The sequence below is a fragment of the Cydia splendana genome, chromosome 8 (genome assembly GCF_910591565.1).
Source record: "Cydia splendana chromosome 8, ilCydSple1.2, whole genome shotgun sequence".
NCBI lineage: Eukaryota > Metazoa > Arthropoda > Insecta > Lepidoptera > Tortricidae > Cydia > Cydia splendana.
Window position 1 is genome coordinate 9,497,616 of NC_085967.1, and position 14,741 is coordinate 9,512,356.

General features: G+C 38.5%; 2 protein-coding genes across 5 annotated transcripts in view; one reads left to right on the forward strand and one right to left on the reverse strand.

Moving 5' to 3' along the window:
* LOC134792803 (peflin) overlaps positions 1-1,649 on the forward strand; it is a 16,215-nt gene extending 14,566 nt beyond the window's left edge. For all 4 annotated transcript variants that reach the window (XM_063764158.1, XM_063764157.1, XM_063764159.1 and 1 more), the window contains one exon: positions 989-1,649. In XM_063764158.1, coding sequence (XP_063620228.1) covers positions 989-1,212 — 224 coding nt within the window. In that variant the 3' untranslated portion in view covers positions 1,213-1,649. The remainder of the gene's footprint in view (positions 1-988) is intronic.
* Positions 1,427-14,741, reverse strand: LOC134792805 (DNA primase small subunit). Its single transcript, XM_063764174.1, has 7 exons — positions 14,584-14,741; positions 14,227-14,483; positions 12,963-13,132; positions 2,925-3,123; positions 2,368-2,578; positions 1,842-2,181; positions 1,427-1,627 (listed from the first exon to the last, which is right to left on the reverse strand). Exons 1-7 carry the CDS (start codon positions 14,584-14,586, stop codon positions 1,611-1,613), a joined length of 1,197 nt encoding a protein of 398 aa, XP_063620244.1. The 5' UTR covers positions 14,587-14,741; the 3' UTR covers positions 1,427-1,610.

Sequence of the window (14,741 nt, forward strand, 5' to 3'; positions counted from 1 at the left end):
AATGTTGCATAATGCTGTCCAACTGGCCGGCATCATAAGCGGCGATTTATTTACCGTTCGCGTCAGGCTCGAGACCCATAAGCTGAGTCATACGTTTTAGCTAAAAACGGTTTGTATGGTGGCCTGGCGTATTGTGTACGCTCGGCGGTTCGTGGCCATGAATGGGTTAAGAAGTTCTCATTTATTTCAATAAGGTTTACAAATGTGAGTTGTAGTCCACTAATTTGTCGAGGCAGTTAAGAGCCAACGGGAGTGGTCATTTCTCCATACAAACGTACTCCTCGTTTTCCTCCGTGGTTTTTGAAGCTAGAGCAATGATTTTTTCAACACATTAATATTGTCAATATCTGTGTCGGACCGTTTTGCTTTTTTTGATATTTTTGTTTTTTAAGGCGCTAGAGCCCTTCAAAAATGGCCTAATTGACTATGCCGCAATGAGGCGTGGCATTCAAAACTGATATCAATTAGCCAAAAAAGCAAAACGGTCAGACACAGATAATTTCATAATCATTTAGATCTCCAAATTTGGTTACGATTGGTTAAGTTTTGGAGGAGGAAACAGAGGAGTACGAAACCTCGATTTTTGAGATTTTTACGCAGGATTTTTCGCCTTGTCCTTATCGCACTACTTTAAGGTGCCGCTTCCGTTAGCGAGACGGGTATATTTACCTAAAATATTTAAAACTCAGCTCCTGTTTCGTCTTAAGAGATAAAATAACTTGGAGTATCAGAACAGTAGCTTCACTAGATGGCGCTGACAAGGCGCCTTTACATATAGGTACATAATAATTGCAATGGTTATCGGTTTTGTGAGAAATTCGTGACGAGATGAATTAGAAATTAGAAGCAATGATAGCACACGCCGTGGCGAGAATGTCGATTTTGTTGGGCAAAAGTTTCCATAATATATATGTAACCTACTTATTATCAACTGTCAAACAAGTATTGTGATTAATGATGAATTAATGAGTAATTTTGTTGATTTCAGCTTTGAATCAAATGGGATTCCGCTTCACTCCGGACTTCATCAACTTTCTGATAAAACGTTCAGACCCGAAAGAAGGGAAAGTGTCAGTGGACGATTTCATCGTACTCTGTGTACAAATACAGCGATTCACTGAGGCCTTCCGCGTGCGCGACACTCAACAAAACGGAACAGTCACTATTGGATTTGAAGACTTCCTAACAGTTGCACTGAGCTGCTCGATTTAAAATATGGATTACCCTTTCACGGCCTTTCGTCATGTCAAATGTCACTCACATTCTAACATCATTGATGCGAACCTTAGGTACTTGAAAGCATAAACGTTACTTTAACGAACTACGCCTAACACGTATATTAGCGGTGTGGGCTGAACATACGACAACTTTAGGCGGCCTAGGCGTTGAAAGGGTTAATGAGGGAAATCTCAAAATGACATACAGATATCACAATTACATGCTTTATTGGCTAACTTATGTATGGAAGAAATACTGAAATTGTTCAGTTACCATACACAATACGCAACTCTCATGCAGTTAGCACCAGACTTCTTATAAGACTTTTAATGATGCTTTAAACACGGGATATTTTTATAATGCTGTCTTGCTTGGCCATACCAATTGCCTGCTTAGAATTCCATTGTATCTGTAAGTAAATAAATATTTTTATATGATACATAGCTTTTTTTATTAGATATACTGATCAGATTGATCCACCAAAGCTGAAATGAGTAGATTCAGTGATTGAAAATATGTGAGCATATCATTATGGTTGCATGCATATTCTTATTTTAATACCTCCTACAAAATGTATTTCGTTTCTATTCGTATCAACTTTCGTGAATTTACCCTATACTTACTAGGCTCATTTCTTCTCCTAATCGCTTCAGACTTTTCCAAAGAAAAGACAACTTCTTGGAATGTTTTGACAGCTGTTCGCATATTGGCCGATTGCTGCGCATGGTTTGCAGAGCTGTCGTCAAGTAAAGTATTTATTGTAGGAACTTCATCCAATTTGAAACTTCTCACAGTACTTGGATTAAATACAACAGACACTTTTCCAGTCTTTGGATGTATACTGAAGGGAGACTTTAACAAGTGGTTGAATCCCTTGGTGACATTTACATCTAATCTTGGGTAGCAGTACTGTATTTTGATTTCTTCCAATAGATATTTCAGTTTGCGGCCCGCACTTCCATTCTGAAAATATGTAATGTTTTGAAATCCTGACATGGTTATTGTGCCTAGGGTGTATTTAGTATTTTATGTTATAAGATTTCAATGTTGGGGACTGGATAAGATTAAAGAATGTAAATATTGAGAGAACCTATTATTTGATTAAAACATGTATGTACCAAATACAAAAAACTTGATTTAAATGCTTACTTCTCTGCAATAAGTTTCATAAAGTTTAGCAAAAGTGTTCCATTTATCCAAAGATGGGGCTTTGCTCTTCTCCAAATGAGTTTGAACTTGTGTTCTGAATGTTTCGTCTTGTATCATTTTCAAAAAATTCTGTAGTCTTTCTGGTGTTCCGAAGAACTCCTGGTCTTTGACAACATCTTCAAAATATCTGTCAATTACAGTCATAGCTCTCCTGAAAAGGCAAGAAATTCTATATAAATACCTGGTCTCATACAGATTATTGGGATTCGTCTTAGAACTTTTAGTGGACATGCATGAGTGTGACATGCATTCATAAATATTAAGGTAGACATCAAAGTGCTCATCACCGTCCCAGTACATGTCATGTTTTAACTTATCAATAGAGGTGACAGCAGGGTGTTATCTATTGGGCATTAGCATGTCAAGCACGATGTTTACCTTATCAAATGTTTAATAGAATTTTCATAACTTTTACTTCCTCTACTTAGAATATCTGGGAAAAGCTCATGGAGTCTTCCGAGTTAAATAATAGGAATATTTATACTATAAATATTGACCTGATGCTTGAATGTAAGTTATCACTTCCAAGATTGACCTTCTTGAACTGATTGTCACCTCCCATAATCAGGCACAGGTAATCAGCCACAGCAGCTCTGCCCGGACTGTCCAGGGTCCTGGCTTCATAGTCTGATACCCAGCAATGGATACCTCTTCTGCCGGAAAACACCCAGAGTATGCTTTGGAAGCCAAAGTCATCTGGAATTTATAAAGGTTAAATTAGCTACTGATTTTTACTTTATTGACTACAGAGAAAATTGGCAATTGGAGGCCTAATACATTTCACAAGTCTTCTCTTTCCGTACACTCTAAATAGAATTTAGAAAATATATAGAATTGAGATTGTTTTGTTTTAAAATTGATTTAATGAAAAAATAAAAACCGGCCAAGTGCGAGTCGGACTCGCGTTCCAAGGATTCCGTATATTAAGTCTGACTCACGCTTGACTGCACATTTCTTATAGGTTTTCCTGTCATCTATAGGAAAAGAGCTATGTGTATTTTTTTCAAAATTTTTGACCCAGTATTTTCGGAGATAAAGGGGGGGAATGGTCATTTTTTGGCTATTTTCTTAAATAACTTCTAACCTATTTATTTTAAAATTATAAAAAAAATATATTCGAAATTCTCAAAATGAGCTATTTTATTTGATATCTGTATAACACAATATAGTTTGAAAAACTTTTATTTTTTAACTTTCTCATTTACCACCCAAAAGTGGCCCCCATGTTTAAAATTCATTTGTTTACGTTACATGTACATCTTTGGGTCACTAATTTACATATGTGTACCAAATTTCAACTTAAGGTGGTTCGATTTTCATACAAAATTCAATCGCATTGCATTAAGTCACTACACACTATTAGTACATAAATATTTCCGCATTTATCTACTTTCGAATATTCGTTTGCGCGAAATTAATAGGAAAACAATGTTTCATACAGAAATCATGCAATAATCATAGTTAAATTTTCATCAATTTTACGTATGTGTGTGTCACAAATGTCGTGTACAGATACATTTGCGACGTTGCCATACTATTTCCGACGTTGCCGGGCTGACCACGGCGCGAATTTGGAGTGCCGTCATGTTTAGTGCAATTTTGTTGACAGGTACTTAATTGACTGAAGCGAGAATAAGTACCCGAAATTCGTCAGCTTAGCTAAGAACTATCATGGCGTGTTTTGCAAACAGTCGCTTTTTTGCTTTCAATCGGAAAGTTCCCGGTTCGATCCCCAGCATTGTATGCTGGGATATAACTTTTTGTAATTTTTTTACACCTAAATTTCGTATTGTTTTTTTTTATATGTTTATTTAATTTTTCTTATTTTCAAAAAGCGAATGACTACGCGTATTCGTTTATTTTTTACAAAGATAATTAGAAATTGTACTCTACCTAATCTCTTTGATTTTTACAATCAGGACATCCTCACTGCAATAAAAAAGAAATGTATAATATTTCCTGTGGTTGAAAATAATGGATTTTTTGTCCATGAATGAAGAACACAATTACAGTTACTACCAGGTAAGTAAATTATAACTCGATTATAACATTATTAGAATCCATATTGTTGCATCATCTTTCTTCCTATTACATCAGAGATTTTTTCCTATCATGATTCATGATATTATATTTCTTTCAGGTACAGGGACTACTACGGATAACAAATATGAAAAAAATGTACTTGTACTTGAATTCAAAATAAAAAAAATACTTAAATAAATGTTTTCATTTTATTTTAGGTAAAACCGGCCAAGTGCGAGTCGGACTCGCAAACGAAGGGTTCCGTACCATTATCTATAAAAAAGGGTCACCCATCCAAGTACTGACGCCGCCCGACGTTGCTTAACTTCGGTCAAAAATCACGTTTGTTGTATGGGAGCCCCACTTAAATCTTTATTTTATTCTGTTTTTAGTATTTGTTGTTATAGCGGCAACAGAAATACATCATCTGTGAAAATTTCAACTGTCTAGCTATCACGGTTCGTGAGATACAGCCTGGTGACATACAGACGGACGGACGGACGGACAGCGGAGTCTTAGTAATAGGGTCCCGTTTTACCCTTTGGGTACGGAACCCTAAAAGCTGTGAAAATCAGGTATTGAATATTTTTTTTGAAAACGTTGATAAAGTAATTTATTGATAGAGTCTGTGCGGAAAGAGAAGAGTCTTGAAATGTAGGGGAGCCCATACATTCTACGACTCTTCTCTTTCCGCACATACCCTAATACCAACTAATACTGAATATCTGGGGGAGCGGTGGTGGCCTAGCGGAAAGCGCGTGCGACTTGCAATCCGGAGGTCGCGGGTTCTAACCCCAGCTCGTACCAATGATATTTGGTACGAAATATCATTTGATACCTATTTACCGAAACCTATTTATATACCGATACCTATTTTTCGGTGAAAGAAAACAATGTGAGGAAACTGGACTAATCCCAATAAGTTAACTCTCTGGGTTGGAAGGTCAGGGCAGTCGCTTTCGTAAAAACTAGTGCCCATGCCAATTCTGGGATTAGATGCCAAGCGGACCCCACGCGAGGAAGAAGAGATTGAATATCTGGGAGACCGACCAAAGCTTAGAAAACATATAAAAACTCAAAAATGCGCGTTTTCTCACAGATCAGACCTAGCTAAGAGATCCAACCCCTTATAGCAAATTTCATTGAAATCGTTAGAGCCGTTTCTGATATCATCCAAATATATAAATAAAAATATATATATAATAATTGCTCGTTTAAAGGTAAGATAACACAAAAAGACTAAAATAAACAAAAAGAAATTACCTACTCGCACCAGTCTTGAACCCCAATCCTCTTGCACGGTTTTCCACGAACATACCGTTACGCTATTGCAACATACTTACGTTGTGTGAAATTGTCTACTACAAGGATCACGGAAACACTGTTTGCATGTGTGAGTAATAGTAGGAAAAAGCGTGACAGCAACACTCCGTCGAATTAAAAAGGTGGTTTTTGCACAATGAAGTATTCAATGTTTATTTTAATAGTTCAATATTTATTTAAGGCGTGCTTTTCCCGTACGAGCTAAGCGAACCAGTTTTTTGAATCCATCGGAAATATAAGAAACAATGTTTTAAAATTGTGAAAAAAATATATCTTATACTTAAGGATCTGGCAGATATGTTTTGGATCTCAAAAACATGATTAGATAAACTTTGCTCGATAGAAAAAAAATCCAAAGTTACGCCTTTTTTTAACAATAAATCAATCTCAGAGCTACAAACAAACTTTTTTGACTTGTTTTTTACATAAATGTATAGGTAATAAGATAATCTAGATGATTTGGATCACTTTGTCTCGGTAACATCATTAAAATAATTTATATGTTTCAATACCTACTAAATCCGCAAGCGCCGTCACTCGCGAACGCACTTACGCCCTCTTCAGTCGCGCGGCAGCGCTTGTAGAGGACGGACCTGCGTCAGTGTGTTCCGCGCGGTCACGTGATTTTACCATTTACAAACAATGGGAAACAAAGCATATGAAACGTAAGAAAAAGTCACTAAGTGCTATAAAAACACACTTTCTGATAACAGAAGCATCTAATACTTTACGAGGTGCTTGAAAGCGCCTAGCTTTCCTACATCAACAGTTAAAATATTTCAGTATTTTCACTAGGTCAGCAACCAATTTCAACGTAGGTAAAAAATATTATATTCCTAGATAATATAATTGTGAGTATGTAAGTATGATATATTTACAGTATTTCACCTTTACTGATATACCTACGTCCGATCTGCAAAATGATTATATTCCTTCGTGCTCTTTGACTCCTTTGAAAATCAGAAATTATTTATTTGGATTGATACAGTATGGGGATGTTACAATATACATATGTATGTATAGTGTTACGCTTTTAGTATGAGGGTGCCGAAGGCGCCCGGCTTTGGATCGCATGCAACGCGCCACGCCCGTCAAGCATCAGCAAAGCAAATTCATCATCATAATCATAAATTTAAATAAATATAAAATGTCAAATTGAAATAATTGAAAAAATTACCCTAATAGGCATATCGCAATACAATTATTTAAGAACTAAATACATATCACTAATTTTAATATTTGACCACGGTCGACATGAATTAAATATAATTGAGAGTTCAAGGTGCCTACAGGCAGTTCATCTTGCGCTTGGTTGTATTAGTCTTGTTCGAGAAACTGAACACGGTGAAAAATAGAGATAATACTCCTAAAAATACGTGTGATACCTCATTAGATTTGTCATAATGCCTAGAAAAATGCATTCGAAGCACACACAAAATATCAAAAGTTATAAGCAAAAAAAGGGGGAAAAAGTAGAGATCTTTAATTTCCCCAATATCTCAAAAAGTATTCATATTACGGTGCGAGATGGGTGGGGGGTGCTCGACCAAATGTCATAGAGGGCCCCAAGACAAAACAAACTGCATTTAAAAATTTTCAAAATGGCCGACTTCTTTTTTTTTTTTTCAAGTTGGTCCGAGCGCGCTGAGATTTGGCATGGCGAAAGATAGAGGCCTCTAAATTCCTATAAAAAAAAATTTTTGGAAAAAATCTAAGATGGCGGAAATAATGGTCATTTTAATTTTGTATGGCAACTTTTAAACGGCGCGAGATGGGTGGGGGGTGCTCGACCAAATGTCATAGAGGGCCCCAAGACAAAACAAACTGCATTTAAAAATTTTCAAACAGGCCGACTTTTATTTTTAATTTTTTTCAAGTTGGTCCGAGTGCGCTGAGATTTGACATGCAGCGAGCTTGGGGGCCCAAGATTACCATGTGAAAAAAAATTTTTGGAAAAATCCAAAATGGCGGCGGACACGGGCCAAATTCAAATTTCCAAGTAGGTTAGGCGAGCCCGAAGGGCGAGCTTCAGACTGGGAGGCCGAAGGCCGACCCCGCGGAGGGCCGTCAGGCCCGGAGCTTTATCTCGAATGTCCAAGCATGCTCCACCCCCAGTAATTTTGGGCGAGGCCGAAGGCCGAGCTGCGGGAATGACGAACAAAGCAAAATCCTATACAAAAAGTGTGTTAAGCGAGCCCGAAGGGCGAGCTTCAGGCAGGGAGGCCAAAGGCCGACCCCAGTGGATGGCCGAAGGCCCGGAGCCTCCACCCCGACTCCCAAAACGCGAGGCCGAAGGCCGAGCTGCGTGAATGGAGTTCCTCCAAACATCCTACAAAGTCAACTTTCTTGATAAGCGGAGCCGGCGGGCCGAAGGCTCGACGGCGAAGCGTCCAGGCTCGCGAAGGCCGAAGGCCGAGCTCCGCGTTGGGCCGAAGGCCCGAAGCGTCACACGTGAGGAGGAAGTTGGAGCTGAAACACGACCCAATAGGACAAGTTACGATTTCCCAAGCACGCGAGGCCGAAGGCCGAGCTGCGCGAATGAAGTTCTCGCATGCGGATCTTTTCTTTCTATCAAAAGTACAACTTTATTTATTTCTCCCTTTGGAAAACAAACTACTACACAACAATAACAACAGCAGGAATGGACTGCTACCAACAATGTGGGTTAGGTTAGGTTAGAACTGCGACCCTCACAGGAACAGACTGCTACCAGAAAAGTGGGTTAGGTTAGGTTAGAAATGCGACCCTCACAGAAACGGACTGCTACCAGAAAAGTGGGTTAGGTTAGGTTAGAACTGCGACCCTCACAGGAACGGACTGCTACCAGAAAAGTGGGTTAGGTTAGGTTAGAACTGCGAACCCCACAGAAACGGACTGCTACCAGAAAAGTGGGTTAGGTTAAATAGGTTAGAACCGCGACCCTCACAGAAACGGACTGCTACCAGAAAAGTGGGTTAGGTTAGGTTTATAGGGATGAATTTATAGTTTATCCCAAATATATTTTAATTACTCGCGGACAGAGCGACCGATTTTATTATTAGATAATATTCAGTTGTATGAGCTCTGTTCTGTGTAAATAATCCTAGAGCAGCTGTAAGCGCTGCGCGCCGTGCTTGACGGTCTAACAATCGACCCTCGGCTGCAGCGCTGACAGCGAAGTATTGCGCCCGCCTCCCGCAGGCGCAGTGAGCCCTTAGAGACGAACTTTGTTATCGTGGCTGTCATACTAAGTCGTTTTTTCCCGTTAAATTTGTATTTCTGAATAATCGTTTGGCTTTCGCTCTCACTCCTTCTATTTTATATAGATGTGTATTGTGTGCCGTTACGGACAATAAATCGGTGTGTGAAAACGAACGTTTGGTGCTTATTATTTTCCCCTGCATCTGCACCCGCTTACCACGCCTAGCACAACTCTACCTTCCACATCTACAGGTTAGAACTGCGACCCTCACATAACCGGACTGCTACCGAGCTACAGGAATGAAGTGCTCGCACGCGGATCTGTTTGTCCTAGCAAAAGTACAACTTTGTTTCTTTTTCCCATTGGAAAACAAGCTACTACGCAATTACAACAGCACAAACAACAGCAACAACAACACGTCAACAACAGCACCAACAGCAAACAACACGCGTACCGCGGGGCCCTCGGGCCCCGCGCACAGGGCAAAATCTAGTTAATATTATTAAAGAGGAGGATATTTCCAATACAACATTATATACTTGCAGAACTATATCTCCATTATTTATACTTTTTATTCAACGCTGAACACAGTCCTCCACGCCTCATTTTCGGCGTGAAAAAGCGATTACGTAACATTAAATATAATTTTAAAGGTATTAAATATTCATTGAAAATTAAAAAAAAATTATGGTGTATTTAAAACATGTCAACAAATGTACTACTTGTAGAAATTTATCTTAACGTTATTTAGGCAATTGTTAATTAACAAAATTTTCTCAAACTTCCTTCTTTATTGAAAACGAAAAAAAATGAATAAATAACTATCGTAAAATTTTGTCGCTCTTCTCATATAAATGCTTAATAAGATCACATTATAAAAAAAAATTAATACGTTTTAAGACGCTATTTTGGGTTTTACACATTATTACGCGATCAAGATCATAAAAAAAAAACATTTAGTAAACTTTACTAAATCAGATTATTTGTGAAGGGTGCGGAATACGGGGTGTGATTACAGAGAGTTCAAAATAAGGCGGGTATAAGACAATTTTTTTAAATATTTTGTGTTATTCAGTCAGTTACGTGGTCTTTCACTATCGGCCTCATCTGAGAATTCAAAGTCGCTCAACGAGCTATGGAGAGGGCTATGCTCGGAGTTTCTCTGCGTGATCAAATCAGAAATGAGGAGATCCGTAGACGAACTAAAGTCACCGACATATACTGTGTGCATATTTATTTGCGTTATTTGACATCTGTCACTCACAACAGCAATACGACGTAAAATGTCTCGCACATCGAAATCACAAAGGAAAACAATTGCACTACGAACGTTTACGTTACGTCTTTTTTTTAATTTTAGGGCTAGCCGGACACCACCTTTATGAATCGGTAGTCGTCTAAGTAAATCGATATGAATTTTTCATTTTTCTTTTAATAAAAATAAGGAAAAGGTGGATAATCAACTGTAAATATGGATATATTTATCGTCACCTAACAGACAACAAATTTGACACAGAAATAACATAAATAAACTTTAAAATAGATCCCCAGTTAGTTTAGATTTTGACGATGGGTGCGACCTACTCGGTCGGTGTATTAAATGCCTTGCGCGAAAACCATATAATTCTAGCTTTATTTAAATCGCAAATAAAAATTCATTATACGTCACAATTCGATACCTCAGTCTAGGTGCCATCCAATCGTAATCGCTTGCTGTGACTATCGATTTGGGTTAGTTACATCTCTATACAGGATGTCCAGTAATTAATGGACAACCTTCTAACCATCGACAGGGCAGCTTAGGCTGGTCCAGAAAATGCACTTATAGGTCTAGTAAAAGTTTCGTGGTTTTCGAGATAATCGCACTTTTATGTCTTTTTTACTAGTTAGCACCATACTTCACTTTAAACACCATCTAGGCCATATCTTTATTTGTAGAAATGTAAATAGCATGTGTGATACCATTTTAGAATCAGTATTAGATAAACTATTTTTAAGAAAGTTGGCCACTCTGTTCTCCATACATTATATATATATGGGCAGGCCACATTGCGCGCAGAGAAGATGGCCGATGGGGTCGAAAAGTGCTCGAGTGGAGACCACGGACTAACAAAAGCAGCGTAGGATCCACCCACAAGATGGACAGACGACCTTGTTAAGGCCGTCGGAAGACGCTGGATGCGGGTCGCTTCCGACCGGAATGGAGGTCCAAGGGGAAGGCCTATGTTCAGCAGTGGACGTCTTATGACTGAGATGATGATGATGAGTCAGTTACAACTTAATTAAAAAAAAATTATATAATGTACTTAATAAAATGTGGGTACCATCGGTGCGCGAGTTTGACTCGCACTTAATTGAATTATTTTCTTGAAAACATTGTTTCGTTAAAATTGTGTGATCATTAAAGTAGGTGTAAAGTCGATAGGTATTGTAAACAATAATTTATTAAGTTAGGCAACAAAAGTATTGGAAATTGCGATAATGAGACCCACCAAAAACATTTTCATGTAAAATGTTGCCAAGACGAAACCATAAGGCTTGCACTGACAAAAAGTTATCAGAAATTTACTTTGAAACTGTTTTTTTTTTGTTTTTAGAGCTTATAAATAAGTACTACTGATCAGTAACAACGTTTTAATTCCACGGCAGCGTTATTGAGTTAAAGGAATCTGTAAAGTAAAATTATTGATTAAGGTTAATAACCTTTATAAATAGAACCCTTAATTGACCGTCTCCTTTAAAATTGTTACTTTCCTTTAGGTACTTTAACTCGAACACGCTGCCATGAAATTAAAACGTTCTTTACTGATCAATAATAAGTACACATGTCTATATAAAAATAATAATTCTACATGAAATGATCAGAAATACGTAATGCAAAAAATACATACGTACATATACAATAAAAACTCTAAAACGTGACCATTTCCCGGTCTAGTTAAAATACTGCCATCATAAGATCATTATACTGTGACCCGTCTGCTATGTTTACCGTGCGCGGCGCGCGCTCACGATCTCGGCGAGCGGGTCGCGGGACGCGCGGGCGGGGCTTCACGGTTTGCCGCGCACCTCACCCCCTCAGATTCGTTGATGAGTCGAATCATATCGCCTTAAAGAGTGCGCGAAACATACTTTTAAGTATACAAATACCATGACCATTTCACAAAAAAATAAAACCTGAAATTTTGCAAAAGTGGTGCCATCTAGCGAGAGTTAAGTTTTGAGTAACCTAGGCGAACCACCTTAATTGGTCCAGTAATTTCCGATAAAATAGGCTGTGACGGACGGACAGACAGACGTACGAGTGATCCTATAAGGGTTCCGTTTTTCCTTTTGAGGTATGTAACCCTAAAAAGCAACTCTGTCCCATTTAAATTTCATTTTAGTCCTAATTTACTACATTTTATTAGTACTAATTTCAGGTAATTACTAATTAGTTTAAGTATTTTCCTAGTATTACGATGGTGGGGTGCTAGACGTTGCTTTAATTAGTGATTTTCCATTACGGCAGTAGTTCCCAAAGTTGACTGGGCTCCGACCCACCTAACAAAAACTGCCATTTTTGGGGTCCACCACTTAGATCTTAAAAAGGGGGCATAACATATTATCAATAACGCTCAGAGTTCCTAGTAGTTTCAGGACCCACTTTATATTTGCTTGTGACTCACCAATGGGCTGCAATTCACTAATGGATCACAACCCATACTTTGGGAAGTGCTGCATTGGCCTTAGTCAGAGGCGGATTTGCCCTAAGGCTCAGCAGGCCCGGCCTAGGGCGGCAAAAAATTTGGGGCGGCAAGGTATGACAAATAAATTAAAATGTAGTCAATATGATGAGTGCTGTGAAAGAATCTGAAAGGGCTATAGGGTCTGGGGCCTAGGGTGGCAAAGACTGCAAATCCGCCACTGGCCTTAGTTTTTGTAAACATGGCAAATGGAAATTACAAAAAAGATGGAAAAAACAGTTTAAAAACAAACACATTATTTGTTGAATTTAAATAAAACAAACCTCGCAAGGCTTTATCCAAGATTTCACAAGCAATAATCATGAACTTCCAGCACTTGTCGCAGACATTAGCTTCTTGACAGCATGTTCTCACTTCATCATAGTCTGTCAAATCAATGTCAAATACCAGCTCTCTGGCCAGAACCACTGCATCATGGCGGCCAATGGACGGTCTGGAATTAAATAAAAAATGAAAACTAATAAATATCATTTGTGCCTCGAAAATTTACGGTCCTCGGTGGACTATTTGTCCAAAGTAGTAACAGTTGCACAGGTCTTTCAAATTCTGAAAGTGTCATTTCGGGTTGTCCATATGAGAGCAACAATATGGCCAAGCCGTACTGTTAGACCAAGATGTTGGCTTTATACAGTTAGAGCTTATAAAGTTAGAACTTACAGTCTTGGTACATACTACAGGATCTGATAACTTTTTAGTGTAAAAACTTTATGCGCCTAGTAGACCGGGAGACAGTGACACATTTTACTGGGTCATTTGTACTAGTATGGCGGTTTGTCAGGGGTCTAAGTACGTAATGAAGGAAAGAAAAATGATGGTCATAGCGCTGGTACCGGCGGCCCAATCGCGTGAGCGTTAGTCGAATGTGTCGGATAAAATACGAGTGTCGAACGATTTGTTCCACAAAAATCCTCGTATTTTCCGATAGTCCATAAAAAAGAAGTAGGCGGTAGCGTAAGGCCATACTTCTCCGGTGTGACTTACAGCCCGCCATACTGAGGCGAACACATTAATTTATAAAAAACAATTCAACCATTTGTGCCAAGCTAATTTTTGCACAGGTGATCATCGTCGAGCAGCCATTCATGGACATCACCATGCCATACTCTTCGGACGGTTCCAAATGGCCGCCATAAGCAAGGGAGTTAATTTTACCGGAGTAGTATGGCATTACACTACCGCCTACTTCTTTTTTATGGACTATCGGAAAATACGAGGATTTTTGTAGAACAAATCGTTCGACACTCGTATTTTATCCGACACGTTCGACTAACGCCCACGCGATTGGGCCGCCGGTACCAGCGCTATGACCATCATTTTTCTTTCCTTCATTACGTACTTAGACCCCTGACGAACCGCCATACTGGTACAAATGACCCAGTAAAATGTGTCACTGTCTCCCGGTCTATAGTCTTGGCAACACTTCACATGAAATGTTTTAGGTGGGATTTATTATACTCCTCAGAAGAAGTTCAAACTAGGACTTAGTGCTCCTAAAAGTAGTTCATAAAGATAATTCTGGCTACTCACTTTGTGTTGTACACAGCACCAATATCCAATTTGTAAGGGCACTTCTTTTGGAGCAATGTCTGAAATTCTTTCTGATTGCTTATAGACAAATACCGCAAATAGACGTCATCAGCTAGTGTAAACGACAATTCTCTGTGAGACAGCGGCTGCGGACTACTACCGCAAGTCAACCACCGACAGAACACATTTTGAGGAAAGAGCCTTGTGTAGTAGACGGGCAACATGTCTGATAACATATTTTCATCATTTTGTCCAACCTGCAATGAACAACAGCAGTAATAAGAAAACAATTACAGATATAACTCAAGTCATGTCAAGATATTCAAGACAAAACAATGTAAGAATAACTTATATTACCATCGTAAACAATCAAGAGAAACGAAACTATCAGGAACGTATCACTTTATCACCAGATCCACTAATTTTTAATTTACTTTTTAGGAGTGTTTTTATAAATTTTAATAAAGAATAATTATTAATTCTAATGAATTTAGCGAAACTAGTAATAAGGGAAA

What these genes read in the sequence shown, in the direction of transcription:
- LOC134792805 (XM_063764174.1), bottom strand. An exon ending in CTTGGATAAAGCCTTGCGAG is followed by an intron (nt 3,124 to 12,962) that starts GTTTGTTTTATT and finishes TATAAATTCCAG; the next exon opens with ATGACTTTGGCTTCCAAAGC. An exon ending in ATGAAACTTATTGCAGAGAA is followed by an intron (nt 2,182 to 2,367) that starts GTAAGCATTTAA and finishes ACATATTTTCAG; the next exon opens with AATGGAAGTGCGGGCCGCAA.